The sequence below is a fragment of the Hemisphaericaspora subhashii genome, assembly GCF_019202705.1.
Source record: "Hemisphaericaspora subhashii strain CBS 10753 chromosome Unknown scaffold82, whole genome shotgun sequence".
NCBI classification, from domain to species: Eukaryota; Fungi; Ascomycota; class Pichiomycetes; order Serinales; family Debaryomycetaceae; genus Hemisphaericaspora; species Hemisphaericaspora subhashii.
In genome coordinates this window covers 35,673-48,422 of record NW_026057218.1, presented here as the reverse complement: position 1 = coordinate 48,422, position 12,750 = coordinate 35,673, and the positions used below count along the sequence as shown (strand labels likewise).

The 12,750-nt window shown below is 34.8% G+C and overlaps 7 protein-coding genes across 7 annotated transcripts; 3 read left to right on the top strand and 4 right to left on the bottom strand. All coding sequences in view use genetic code 12, as the record gives it.

The window, feature by feature from the left end:
• Positions 1-45: 45 nt before the first annotated feature.
• On the bottom strand, positions 46-468 carry J8A68_001476 (mitochondrial 37S ribosomal protein bS16m; the record flags this gene model as incomplete). The annotated part of the gene is made up of 1 exon (XM_049405132.1): positions 46-468. One exon carries the CDS (start codon positions 466-468, stop codon positions 46-48), a length of 423 nt encoding a protein of 140 aa, XP_049265243.1.
• Positions 469-848: 380 nt separating this feature from the next.
• Positions 849-4,526, bottom strand: J8A68_001475 (mRNA-binding protein; the record flags this gene model as incomplete). The annotated part of the gene is made up of 1 exon (XM_049405131.1): positions 849-4,526. One exon carries the CDS (start codon positions 4,524-4,526, stop codon positions 849-851), a length of 3,678 nt encoding a protein of 1,225 aa, XP_049265242.1.
• Positions 4,527-4,693: 167 nt separating this feature from the next.
• On the bottom strand, positions 4,694-6,239 carry J8A68_001474 (uncharacterized protein; the record flags this gene model as incomplete). The annotated part of the gene is made up of 2 exons (XM_049405130.1): positions 4,694-6,113; positions 6,190-6,239. The coding sequence occupies 2 exons, from the start codon at positions 6,237-6,239 to the stop codon at positions 4,694-4,696; spliced, it is 1,470 nt and encodes a 489-aa protein (XP_049265241.1).
• A 2,030-nt stretch (positions 6,240-8,269) lies between these two features.
• Positions 8,270-9,129, top strand: J8A68_001473 (uncharacterized protein; the record flags this gene model as incomplete). Its single annotated transcript, XM_049405129.1, has 2 exons — positions 8,270-8,280; positions 8,331-9,129. The coding sequence occupies 2 exons, from the start codon at positions 8,270-8,272 to the stop codon at positions 9,127-9,129; spliced, it is 810 nt and encodes a 269-aa protein (XP_049265240.1).
• An 822-nt stretch (positions 9,130-9,951) lies between these two features.
• Positions 9,952-10,230, top strand: J8A68_001472 (uncharacterized protein; the record flags this gene model as incomplete). Its single annotated transcript, XM_049405128.1, has 1 exon — positions 9,952-10,230. The coding sequence occupies one exon, from the start codon at positions 9,952-9,954 to the stop codon at positions 10,228-10,230; it is 279 nt and encodes a 92-aa protein (XP_049265239.1).
• Positions 10,231-10,440: 210 nt separating this feature from the next.
• On the bottom strand, positions 10,441-11,394 carry J8A68_001471 (uncharacterized protein; the record flags this gene model as incomplete). Its single annotated transcript, XM_049405127.1, has 1 exon — positions 10,441-11,394. One exon carries the CDS (start codon positions 11,392-11,394, stop codon positions 10,441-10,443), a length of 954 nt encoding a protein of 317 aa, XP_049265238.1.
• Positions 11,395-11,723: 329 nt separating this feature from the next.
• On the top strand, positions 11,724-12,360 carry J8A68_001470 (uncharacterized protein; the record flags this gene model as incomplete). The annotated part of the gene is made up of 2 exons (XM_049405126.1): positions 11,724-11,726; positions 12,043-12,360. The coding sequence occupies 2 exons, from the start codon at positions 11,724-11,726 to the stop codon at positions 12,358-12,360; spliced, it is 321 nt and encodes a 106-aa protein (XP_049265237.1).
• Positions 12,361-12,750: the final 390 nt, after the last annotated feature.

The following is a 12,750-nucleotide window of genomic DNA, read 5'->3' as shown; positions in this document are numbered from 1 at the left end:
AATGAATTTTTTCTTTATTACATCTATGTACAAGGGAACCTAACATTAATCTCTATGCCTATATAATTGAATCCTCTCTTCTTCGGCGTACTTAATATCATTCACCACAGGCTTCTTAACTACTTGGGTAAATTTATTAGGCTTTGGCCAATCCTCATGCAAGAATCCTGCCTTCTTAAATAACCAAGCAACTTTTTCAGTTGGGGTGGCACCCACACCCATCCAATACTTGGCTCTCATAATATCCAATTCAACTTCTTTAACATTCTTGTTTTCTTTCTTACCTAATGGACCAGGAATGGCTATTGGGTTATATGTACCTACTACTTCAATTGGAAGGGAATCACGAGCTTTACATTTGGGTGATACCACGATGTTATAAACTGGAGAATGGGCTCTTCCGAATCGGGCTAATCTGATTCTGACATTTTCTTTACCTACTTTGGCTCCTTTAACCCAACTGGACATAGTGTGTTTTAAATATGTATAGTTAATTGATATATGAATGGTTAGTCAAGTTGAAGATGATTGGTGAAAATTTTAGTGCACTAAAAAAAAAATTTTGAAAATAAATTTGATCACGTGATCTCATGTAAAAACCATCATCATTCAAATGGTAGAAGATCTATTAGATTATTAGACAAGATATTATAAGAAGAAACTTTGGAAAATTTGGAGAGTCTATTGGAATTACATTTCATTCAATTGTATCAAGTGTTTTTACAGTGAGTCTATGGTTTGTTTGTTTGTCGCAAAAGCACAACGTATGTCTTAACACAAATGTCTTATTTTCTTATTAAACTAATTTCTAATATACAAATTATTTATAAACTATGGGGATCAATTTATTAAAGCTTCTTTTTAGCTTTAAATTTTTGTTTAGGTTTAGATACTCTATTACTGCCTTTACCAATAGCACTCTTACTACCACTTCTCCTATCAAAGCTCTTCTTCTTTGGTTGCTCTTCTTCATCATCAGACCAATCTTCTTTATCATCATTCTTTTGTTTCTTAAATTTCAATTTATTTCTTTGTCCTCTAACAGGAGCTTGTTTAACAGCATCCAAATAAGCATCAATACCTGATCCTTTATTAGCTAACAAATCTTCATCTTCAGCATTCTCATTAAACACAAGTTTCCCATTCTTAGTCTTAAATTCAGCTTTCTTAGAAGTAAGGTCTGACTTGGTGAATTTCTTTGGTTTTGAAGATGAAATATGAGCTAATGCATTTCTATCCAAAAGATTCAATGGCTCATCCCCAGATTCAAGAATGAATTGAGATGCTTTAGAACGAAGCTTATCTTCGTCATAGATCTCAACATCTTCTTCATCTGAATCAGAATCATATAATGCTTGTTCATAAGCTGAGACAAATTTAGCTGGTTGTTGTTGAGATGAATCAGTTGTAGATGAGGTAGTACCAGCGGTGGCAGCTTCTTCTTGTTTCTTCTTGAGTCTATTTCTTGTCTTTCTAATATTTGCAATCAATTTCTTATCATCTTCAGGAATATTCTCTTCCACAGCCTCAATACCAAATTTTCTAATCAATCTTTCCAAAATATGTTTAACCTTAGATTTAAAATGCCCTTTATGTTCATGAGACCATTTCATCAATTTGTTCAACATTTCCAGTAAATTGGTCCTAACCATTTCTTCGGGTAAACATAATACTTCAACTTTTACAAATCCAATTGCAGCTTTAGCAATCTCTCTTGAATTATGAGTCAAGAATAATTCAACAGTTTGAGAAATTTCCAATAAAGTATCCACCGCCAAAACATCCTTAAATTCAAATACCAAACATGATATAGCAGTTATACATGCTGAAATCATATGGGGAGTCTGAGCAGCCAAACCAGCACTCACCATTGTGAAATATTCCGATAAATTAGCCACGGAATCAGGAGTGGTTGGGTCAAATCCTGGTACTCTTGAGTTTTGGACAATCCCACCAGCAATCATCTTATGTCCCATTTGAATCAATATTTGATATGATAATTGACGAGATTTTTCATTGACATCCTTGGTGGCGAGGATTATTTCTTGTAAGATTGCCGGAATGAAGTAGAGGTCTGTTGTTGGTAATAAGTCAAGAATCAAAGTAATGGATTGTAATCTTGAAGCACGGGCTGAATTATGAGTGATTTCGGTGGTTTGAAGGAGGACGGTTTCGATATCGCCAATAAATCTTAAGATTGATTGTTTTCCTTGCACGGTTTCGGCAAGCTTGGAAATTAATCTATAGGCACGTTTCTGTAATAATGCATTATCCTTCATGACAACAGTGGTAGAAAAGATGGCGAATAATGCATTATGACTGGTTTCAGGGACAAATTTGGCCATGGCGACAATTAAATCCATCATGGTGATACTAAGCTTTGGAGTCTCGTTCTTATTCTTTTGTTGCTGTTGTTGTTGTGGTGCTTGTTTGGCTTCTTCATCCATGGCATTTCTCAATAATCCACAGACTTTATCAAAAGTACCTGCCAATTCATCCTTTGGTGCAATTTGTAAATAAACATCAATAGTTTCTAATACAAACCCTCTTGATTCAGGTAATGTGGATGAAAACACATTAAACAAAACACTCAAGATATTAGAAGTTTTCGATTGTAAATATTCCAAATTCTTCTCAGATTCTGCAATTGGGAATTCTTGCAACATTAATAAATCATCATTCATTGCTCCTTCGGAATAAACAATATTAGATTCTGCTAATAATCTTAATGCATGACATATAGTCCCACGTAATTCAACCTTGGCATACATCAAATCAGACAACCTAGCGGCAAATTCATCATCAAAGGCGGTGATTAAATCTTTTGGTAAATCACAGAAATGGGGGAGTAAGGACCAAATTTGATCAATAATAGTTTGGAAAATCTTTACATTCATTGATTCCTTATTTCCTGATTTTTCAATACTCTGTTCAAAAAATTCGACAATTGGTAAGATTTCAGTTTTGTAATATTGTAAATCGGCAAATCTTACATTATCCCTCAAAATCGGCAATAACCATGCTCTACCACTACCATTACCACCACCAGTTAAATTCAACGGCAAGATACTTAAAACAACTTGTGGACCCATGGTTGAAATACAAGCAGCAATTAAATCTTCTGCTTCTTTATTATGAGGGAAATTGTCAGTTTCATTAGTTCTCCAAGCACCAACTGTTTCTAAAACCGCAAGAAAATCAGGATTGGCCCTAGTTCTTAATTTCAAAATCGTGGCAGTTGTGAATTCCAAGATTTGTTTGGTGGCATGTTGGTATTTAATTGAGAAGAATTCATTTTCGATCATTTCGGAAATAAAAGTAATTGTTTCGTCCATTAATTCGTAGATGTCCCCAGTGATTCCATTTTCGGGAGTTGGGTTTAATAAATAGTTGTCAGGGATACATTGAGTAATAATCGCAATCAAACATTGAGAAGCGGAAATATAAATATCCTTCGAATCCGAACCCAAGAATGATCCAACCACAGGCAAGATCGTTCCAAACTTCCTCAAACATTCTTGTGTCGACAATACCGAAAAACTTTCCAACGCCTTCGCAATCACTGCTAACCAAGATGCAGCCAAATGATTATCATTAATTGAAGGTTTTAAATCAAAAATAACATTCAACACTCTAGCAAACTTTTCAACATCAATAATATTTGTCATTGATTTAAACAACCCTTCAAATGCTCTAAATGCAGACAGGACAAGATATTGATCCGAAGTCTTAGAAATTTCTAATAAGATATCACAAAGTGGTTCAATCTCTCCCACCGGCCATGAATTGGCCGACGTAATAGTGGTAATCAATTGTAAGCAATGAATAATCTGGGAATTTAATTCTTTATTAGTGTTTTTCTTCTTCTGGGTGGATGCATCTTGTAATAATTGGGATAATTTATTCAAAGCAACTTCAGCAGCTAATCCAGAAGCAACATGCACAGGCAGTGGTGATGCTGGTGGGTTGCATAAGATATTACTAACTGATTCCTGGGCTCTCTTTCTGACTTTTGGTCTTGGATCGAAGGATAATTCAACCAATCCCAAAAAAGCCCTTTTGGGGGAGATACTTCCACCAGCACTCCATTGTTTGTGGTCTTGGGCTAATAATAAGCTTTCTAATGCACCAATAGTGGACCTAATTAAGGGAGCTTCTGCGGAAGGATGAGTTAATGGATATGCCAACTTTGCTAAAATTTGATTAAAATTCTCTTTAAGTAAGGGTTTTGGGGTGAATGGAAACACAAGATCTAAGAAATATGCAGTGGTGGTAGCTAAAGTATTATCAATAATTGAATCTTCTTTAATACATTGATCTAATAATGATAAGAATGAAACAAAGTATGCAGTAGGAGTTTTATCATTATGTTGTTCTTCAATATTTTCTTCAACTGCTGATAAAATTATTGATAAATGTTTTTGATTGTCTAATTTTGAATTTATTTGTGATCTGATTTTAGATAATTTATCGTCTAAGATCATGGAGTCTAATGACATACCACCATCTGGATTATTATCTGTCATTATTGGATATGTCTATAGTTTGTCTTTTAACAGAAAGAGAGTATATGTTACATAAAGAGAGAATGAAAATTTAATTTTTTTTTTATTGGGAAGATGAGATGAGATCAGAGAGCTACCATATGCAAATATGCTACCACATGACGAGTATGCTACCAAATGTACTCTATCTATGCCTCTAAATCCAATTCATCCAATAATGAATCTATAATATCAATATCTCGTTCATATCGCCTAACAGCATTCTTATATAATCCAATATCATCAACCTCATTCAAATTCCTAAACCCCGGATCAAAACTCTCCACAAATTGAAACACGGCATGTTTCTTACCTAAATAATATCTTATATCATCAATTAATTCAATGGTATCAGTTTCTTGTCTTTCTTTAATCCTAGCTGCCGATTCTTGGACAAACTGGCTGAATTTGGTTCTTTCTTGTTTGGAATTGAATATCGGTTGGAGATTATATGCGATCGATTTCGTGATGTGATGTTCTAATTTATCACACCTCGTTTGCCATGAGATTCGAATTAGATCATATGCATCAGCTCCAAGTGTGGCTTTAAAGGATTGAAATTCTTCATAATTAAGGTCGGGGAATCTGGTGGTGATGGTGACTGCACACATGGTTTTCAATCTCTCTAAGAATAATTCATCAGCGGCAAATAGTAATTCTATACATAATTCCAATGGGATTTGTTTTACGTCATCATGATAGAGATATGAAAGGATCATTTCTGCGATTTCGTGATTGTCGGCACTGGTGCAGAGTTGAATGACCGGGATGTGATCGATTTGTAATTGTGGTCGATTGATGATCTCAAGTGTGTGGTCTTTGTAGGTTGGTATTTCTTCTTGGGAATATTGGAATATTTCTGATTTGAACATCGTGTCGAAATATTCTGATCGGGCAAGAATTGATCTATGGACGGGGTAGTATACTATTGATTCTGATTCGGAATCTAGGCATGCGATGATTATATCGGGAATTGAATCGGCTTCTAATAGGGCTGATTTGGATTCTGGTGATAAATACTCTTGACAATCTAAATCTTCAAGATCGATAGTGTTGAGATCCAATGGAATTGAGATTTTCTCTTTATATATTGTTTCTCTTAGAAACTGATCAAGCTCCCTTCTTGCGGTTTCAATAAATTTCACTGATAAATCATGTTTTAATTTTGATTTCTGTTTATCATCCCCCTTCACTCTCCTAATCTCCTCCACCCCTTCAACCAAATCCACCAACCCATACTTCCTCGCCAATTCAACCACCCCCTCTTGAATCTCCTCATCATCAATCGCCAAAGAATCCGTCCTAAGATAAATATAATCCCTGATGACTCTAAACGCCCCACAATCAACACTCTTCGGCATATTAACCACTGTCATCTCTTCCCACTCACCTAACAACTTCTCCCTCAACAATGGAACCCTCGCCGCCAATAAAAATCGATGTATACCCACCTTCTCACCTCCTCCAAACACCAACACTACATCCATCATCCCCCCACCTGCTTCCAATAATGAAGAAATATGCCCCGCAAAAGGCTGACTCACATCCACAGCCTTCGAAATCTCGAAACTCATCAATAGGTCCCGGATTTGGTCTGTTAGGGCTCCATAGACACATCTGGCGCCTTGGAAAGTGTCTCTGTCACAGACGGCACCTCGTTTGAGTAGGAGTTCGACGATATTGTAGTGGCCGCATAGGGAGGCTAGGATGAGGGGGGAGTAGTCGTATTCGTCCATTTGATTTATATTGAGGTTGGGGGTCAGGAGGAGGGAGTCGACTGATTCTATGTCGCCTGTTCGACATGCGTGGCAGATTTGGGCGAATGCTTGGGAGAGTTCGGGATCTTGATTGGTGCTAGTGGTATTGGTGGTGGTGGTGGATGAGGTGGTGGTGATTGAATGGGAGAGGGAAATGTACAGGGGTGAGGATTCTGGGAGTTCGGTTGAAGGGTGTTCTATTTGTCGTGAACTAGTTGGCATTGTTGTTGTTTAATTGGGATAGCATTAATCAGCACGGAGAAGTAATAGAAAGAGAGATAAGCAATTGAATTTATTGATTTGTCAGATGAGACACTATTTTAGAGCAAAGCGACACGACAAAAAAATACGACAGTTGGGTTGCAAGCTTGTAACGAAGAACAAGAAAGAGACGGGAAGCTGTTACTAAGTGTTATACTTAGCTAACAGTATACATTGTAAGATGTAATGTGTGTGTATATATGATACTATTAAGATTGGATATGTATCTAAATATCTATGTATGCATATTTATTCAACAGAATCTCCCTAATCTGTAATGTACGTTGTATGATGTATTAATTTGCAGCAATTGATAATTCACTCGTTCTTTGGTTCTTGACAAGTCCCTTGGTTCATCTAAAGATCTTTTGAATTAAAGTTAACACTTTTGATCTTAATACTCTTGATTGATTATTCTTTACTCTATTCATTAAATATTGTCTATATCTTTTGGTGAATGAAAGATCATGAATTTTAAGTAATAAATGTTTTCTACTTAATTTTGATCTAATTTGAATATTAGTTAGCAATATTGATAATCTTTTCCATCCTCTTCTTAACCCGGCATCTAATGAAACAGGTTTGGTGTTCATCGGAAAGTTCTAATATACATAATGATAAAGAAGAGAAAGAGAAGATGGCAAGAAAGTAAAGAGTAAATCGGGCTTAAAAGTACACGTATATTAGGATCTTAATATACTTCTATGATATGATTGAGATTTTGTATCATTATAAGAGCCTTTTGTGTTCCTTAGTTCAAGTGGATGGTATCTCTTGATGAGCATAACAAGAAAGAAATAGACAAGAGACAATTGACTCTAGTAAAATTTACTGCTCTATGTGCATTTTATATAGCAACAATATATACATAAGCAGATGGTGTATTAACGGGGTAGGGGATTGTTCCTTATCAGATGATGCATTGCCATGTAGCAAACATCTAAAGTATGTACATGTCATTATACTTATTATTCTAGAACAATAACCAAAGTTATAAAACTGTAATACTAATATAAAATTTCTTAGTAGTTCTAGATGAGTCATAATTCTTTTCTTGGGGAATAAGTTGTGGCGTTGTATATTGAATTGACACGTGAATCTCCATGTTGTATTTAGATTTTTTGAAATATGGGGTAATTAATCTATAATATTATTTTTTCTGTGTAACGCATAGAACATTCACTAAAAAAATGTATGGAAAAGAAAGAAAGAAAAAAGAAATCTGTAACACAATGAAAAAATAAAATATTTTTTGGTGATTCATTTTTATGAAAATTTTTCATTTCTCTTCTTCTTCATCTTCTTCAACTTCTTTGATGTTACTTCTAATTATTATGCCTCTCAGTCATCTTTCTTTTCTTCTTCTTCTTCTTCTTCTTCTGTCTCTCTGCTGCGTCTTATTTGCAATTACTTTGTATTAATCATTGCTTCCTCACTCACCCTACAAAAGGACTAATTTTGTGTAACTATTTGCACCGGCAAAAATAATGACAGTTGCATCAACCCACACCATAATAATAGTAGGAGCAGGTTTAATAGGCCCTCGTCATGCTAAACACGTTCAACTCAACAAAAAAACTCACCTATTTGCAATCATCGACCCCCAACCCCAAACAAAACGTACCGCCGTCAAATTGGGCACCAGTTATTTCCCCACAATATCACACCTCATCAGCTATTGTGATCGCTATAATCTACCATATCCTGATGGAGCAATCGTATGTACTCCAAATCATACCCATGTTACAATCGGATTAGAATTGGCAAGCTATGGTATTCATTTATTAGTTGAGAAGCCGATTGCTATGAATACAACCGAAGCGAAATTATTACAAGAATATACCACTTCCCAAAATATAAAAGTCTTAGTAGGACATCATCGAAGATTTAATCCCTATATTGTCGCCACCAAACGAAATCTCTCCAAATGTGGGAAAATAATCGCCATTCAAGGTACTTGGACCCTTCTGAAACCCGATCAATACTTCATCGATTCTCCATGGAGAACAACTGCTGAATCAGGTGGTGTTGTTGCGATTAATTTAGTTCATGATATCGATTTATTACAATATTTATTCGGACCCATATTCAGGATCTATGCCGAACCGTTATCAAAACAACGTTTGGATCATGATGCTGATGAAGGTTGTGTCCTAACTATAAACTTCCACTCTGGAATCATGGGTACATTTATTTGTTCCGACAATGTGGCCTCTCCGATCAATTTCGAAGCTGGAACGGGGGAGAATCCGACTATACCAAAACATGAAAATTTATGTGGGGTTTATCGTATCTTTGGTACTAAAGGAACGTTGTCTATGCCAGATATGACTTTGTATCATCAGAAGAATAGTCCAAGTTGGACTAAGAGTGTGAATGAAGAGGTGGTTAAGGTTGATTGTGGAGTGATGCCGTTTGATTTACAATTGAATCATTTTGTGGATGTGATTGAAGGAAAGGAGGATCCGAAATGTTGTATTGAGGATGGAATTTCTGCTTTGCTTTGTATTAAAGCGGTTATGAAATCAATGGAAATTGGGATGCCGGTGGAAGTTGAAAGTACTTGAATTGGAATTGGTTGGGATTGGTTTGGTTCTTAATAGTTTATTTATTTTATATATATTTGCATATATGTTTTCTAGTTTGTTTTCTATGGAATAAAATGGTTTGCATTCATTAATTGATTGAATAGTCTCTTTAGCAAGAGTGGTTTCATCTCCCTTATTGAAAATGAGAATAATTTGTTGGGAAAACATTATCTCTCTTTCAAAAACATATGTTATCTCTATAAACGAAGCAAGACCACGGAGGACCTATAGGCATCCTTTCGAGAGTTTTTCATTTTCTCACCAAACTTTGAAAGGGTGTAACACTGGAATGCCCGGCCATTTGCAAGATCAATGCATACTTACTAAAGAGACAGATCATTATGATGTCTTCCCATTGACTACATATGGCAAATCTTATAAATTGAATATGAAAGTTTTGCGTGATATCAAAATGCAATAAACCACCGAATTAAGTATGAAAACCTGTGAGTATAAATTTGCTTAAAAATATTGCAAAATTCACTTGACAAAATAAAATAAAATAAAGGAAAGTAAAAGCAAACAAAAAGGCTTCCTATAACATTACAGTCATACATACTACCTCAATATACATACTATTTCACCCTAGGTATCCATTTTTATAACATTCAATTGGTTCTTAATTTTTGCAGCCAAAAAATCCAATAAGACTGATCACATGAATGTCACATGACGCAACTCCTGCATACAGGACTCAACCACTAATATTTCAAAGAATAGTAATGTTAGAAAAAATTTCAGTCAACCATGTAAATTCGATATCAAGGAAGACTCCATAACTACTACAACACATAATTGGTCATGTCCAAATTCGTCATTCCTACTGCATTAAAGGAATTAAGATTCCATTTATCCCAAACTGGAGAAGCTTCAATTCCATTACGTAATTTCTTAACCAAGAATTATTCTAGTATAAAACAACAACTGAATAATCAATTACCAGTATTAATTAGAGAAAGTTATGGGATTCCACCTAGTTTAACTGCTAGATTTGAGAAGGGGAGGGAAGTCAAGAATAGCTTGGAAGGATTGGACGAAGCTGGGGTTGCTAAAGCTGTTCAAGATATTTTGAAGGGATAAGTAGGTCGTAGTACCGGGTCTCTTGGGGGGTTGGTTAGAGAGAGAAAAAGAAAGATAGAGAGTAGAGCGGACAGTTGGTGTGGTTTGTACATTATATTTATATTTGCATGTTGTTTTTCTATAAATTATATATAAAAGAATTAATACACGAAGTGTTATATTAATAGGTATATAGATGGCTATATATAAGTGTTATGGGAGAGAGTTGGATCAAAGTTTGTAATTACCAATTTGATAAATACCCCAAGCTAAACTATTTGCTTCAGCATTATACAATTCCTTAATTGATTCACCTGATTTGTTAGCAACTCCACTTGCAACCACAATAGGTACGAAATGTTCTAAAGTAGGATGAGCTTGTTTTAATAAACTACTCTTCTTCAAATCCAATAATCCATTCAATAAACGATCACCACTTTTGGTTAAAGTATTATTTAATAATTGATTAAATGGTTTAACATATGGCATAACTTTGCCAGGCATTTGAAAACTTGTACCTAAGTCATATAAATTATGTACGCTCATACCTGAACAAATAATCATCCCACTTAAATACCTTTGTTTCTCTTCATCCCATACTAATTCATTCCTAAATTTACTCAACACTTCACCTAATTTGAAGTGTTTCTCAAAATCTCCATCTGATGAAGTTAAACTAACTTGAATCACCGCAGTATCAGGTAAATCCAACGCCCCCTTCTCTTCAGGTTGTTTCGTTTGGGTAGTATAATCACTAAAAGCAACTTTAAAAGGCACCCAAACTCCATGATCAATACCACGATCAGAAATCCTAGTATCAAATCCACCAGATTTTAATTCTTTTTGGATCTCATTGGCAATAGTTAAGGAACCAAAAGAATGAAATTCTTCTTGATACATATATTTAGGAAATCCATAAAAATCATAAATCAACTTATTCTCTCCCCGGGGTTGATAATTGATTTCAATTAAATTCGTGCCTTGAGATTGCCAATGAGCACTCACAACGATAATATAATCTGGTTTGAGTTGGGATTTGATTTTGGTACCGATTTTTTTGATGGTTTTGTATGCTCCTGCGTTTCCGAATTGATCTTCTGGATACATGAATGATGGAGCTCCATGACTGAAGAAATAGGTGGGGAAAGGGTGGGTGTTTTTAATAAATTTGGTTGCTGCTGTCATTGTTTTGGAAGTAGTATCTGGAGTTGAGTTTGTGGTGTTGAAGAAATAGTAGTAATAGATTATTGATACTAATATAGGAAGGATATATATGAGTCTCATATGACTGTACACTTATGAGAGTTATATATATTAGTTAGCCAAAGTTGATATGTAACATTTTAGTAAAAATTTTGCAAATTAATTTGATAGTGACCGGATAAACCTGCAGTGCAAAATGATAATAACCGTTATTATGTAAGATGACAAATATGATTGTAATTGTTGTTCGGATATGAGACTTTGGTCGTGTACAATTGTTAAATTAGAAGTGAAAAATTTTTACTAAGAGAATGGTGAATACAAAATGAGAAGTATTTTAAAATTATATATTTGTTTTATTATAAATAGACTAAGGATTTTCAAACAGTAATAACCTATTAGTTAGAAACAAACATAATTACGAGAATCTCGTATGCTTAAGCTTAATATATCCATTTAAAAAGTTACATGGGCTCATTTAAATTACAGGTGCGAACAGCTTAGAAGTCAAAGTGACCGTAAATATACTTTTAGACTTGTTTTATTTAAATCATTTATCATATTAAATTTATTAATTTCAAACATTATAATTATATTGTGTTACAAAGATGTCAGCTGAAAAGGGTTTAGAAATCAAAGGTTGAGAAGTTAAAAACTCAAGCAAGACCTCTTGCATCTGAATTGGACATTATGAATTTTGTCACCAAAAAGTTCTGTAAGTATTTAGACGAATTAAGAGATTTAAAACAACTTACTTCAAGCTCCAATATGATTGCCAGAAAATGGAAGGAATTATTTTCAAAATTAGATGAAAGGCTAACGAATTTGGTAGAAGCAATGATCTTAGTCGGAGAAAACGAATTTGATACTGATAATTCTGAACTTCCAGCAGTTCAAAGCATAATTTTTAAGGGTTATGATTTGAAGGTGTTCTTCGTTTACTGTTAGTGAGTTCACTGATTTTATTTATGCGAATGTGGGTCTGGTACACCACGTCTTTATATGCGATATAAAACATTCTAATTTAGTTAGACATGATCGATACCAGAATGTGTTATATTGCGTATAAAGAGGTGGTGTACCAGACCCTTCTTGGCATTTGGATAGCCCATTAACATGAGTATAAGAAAGGTAGCGATGTCAAGTACACCGTCAAAGAAATCGTCAAAGACAGCGGAGGAAAAGTTGAATTCGCTACACAAATCAAATGCATGTAAAAGGAATGGCTCGAAAATAGTTAATAACGTCGTTAGTCTTCCTACACAATTAAGCCATCAGCAAGTAGCACAGAGAAAGTCGCAAGTAGTCCATTGGGGGAATCAGAGAGCAAAGGACTGT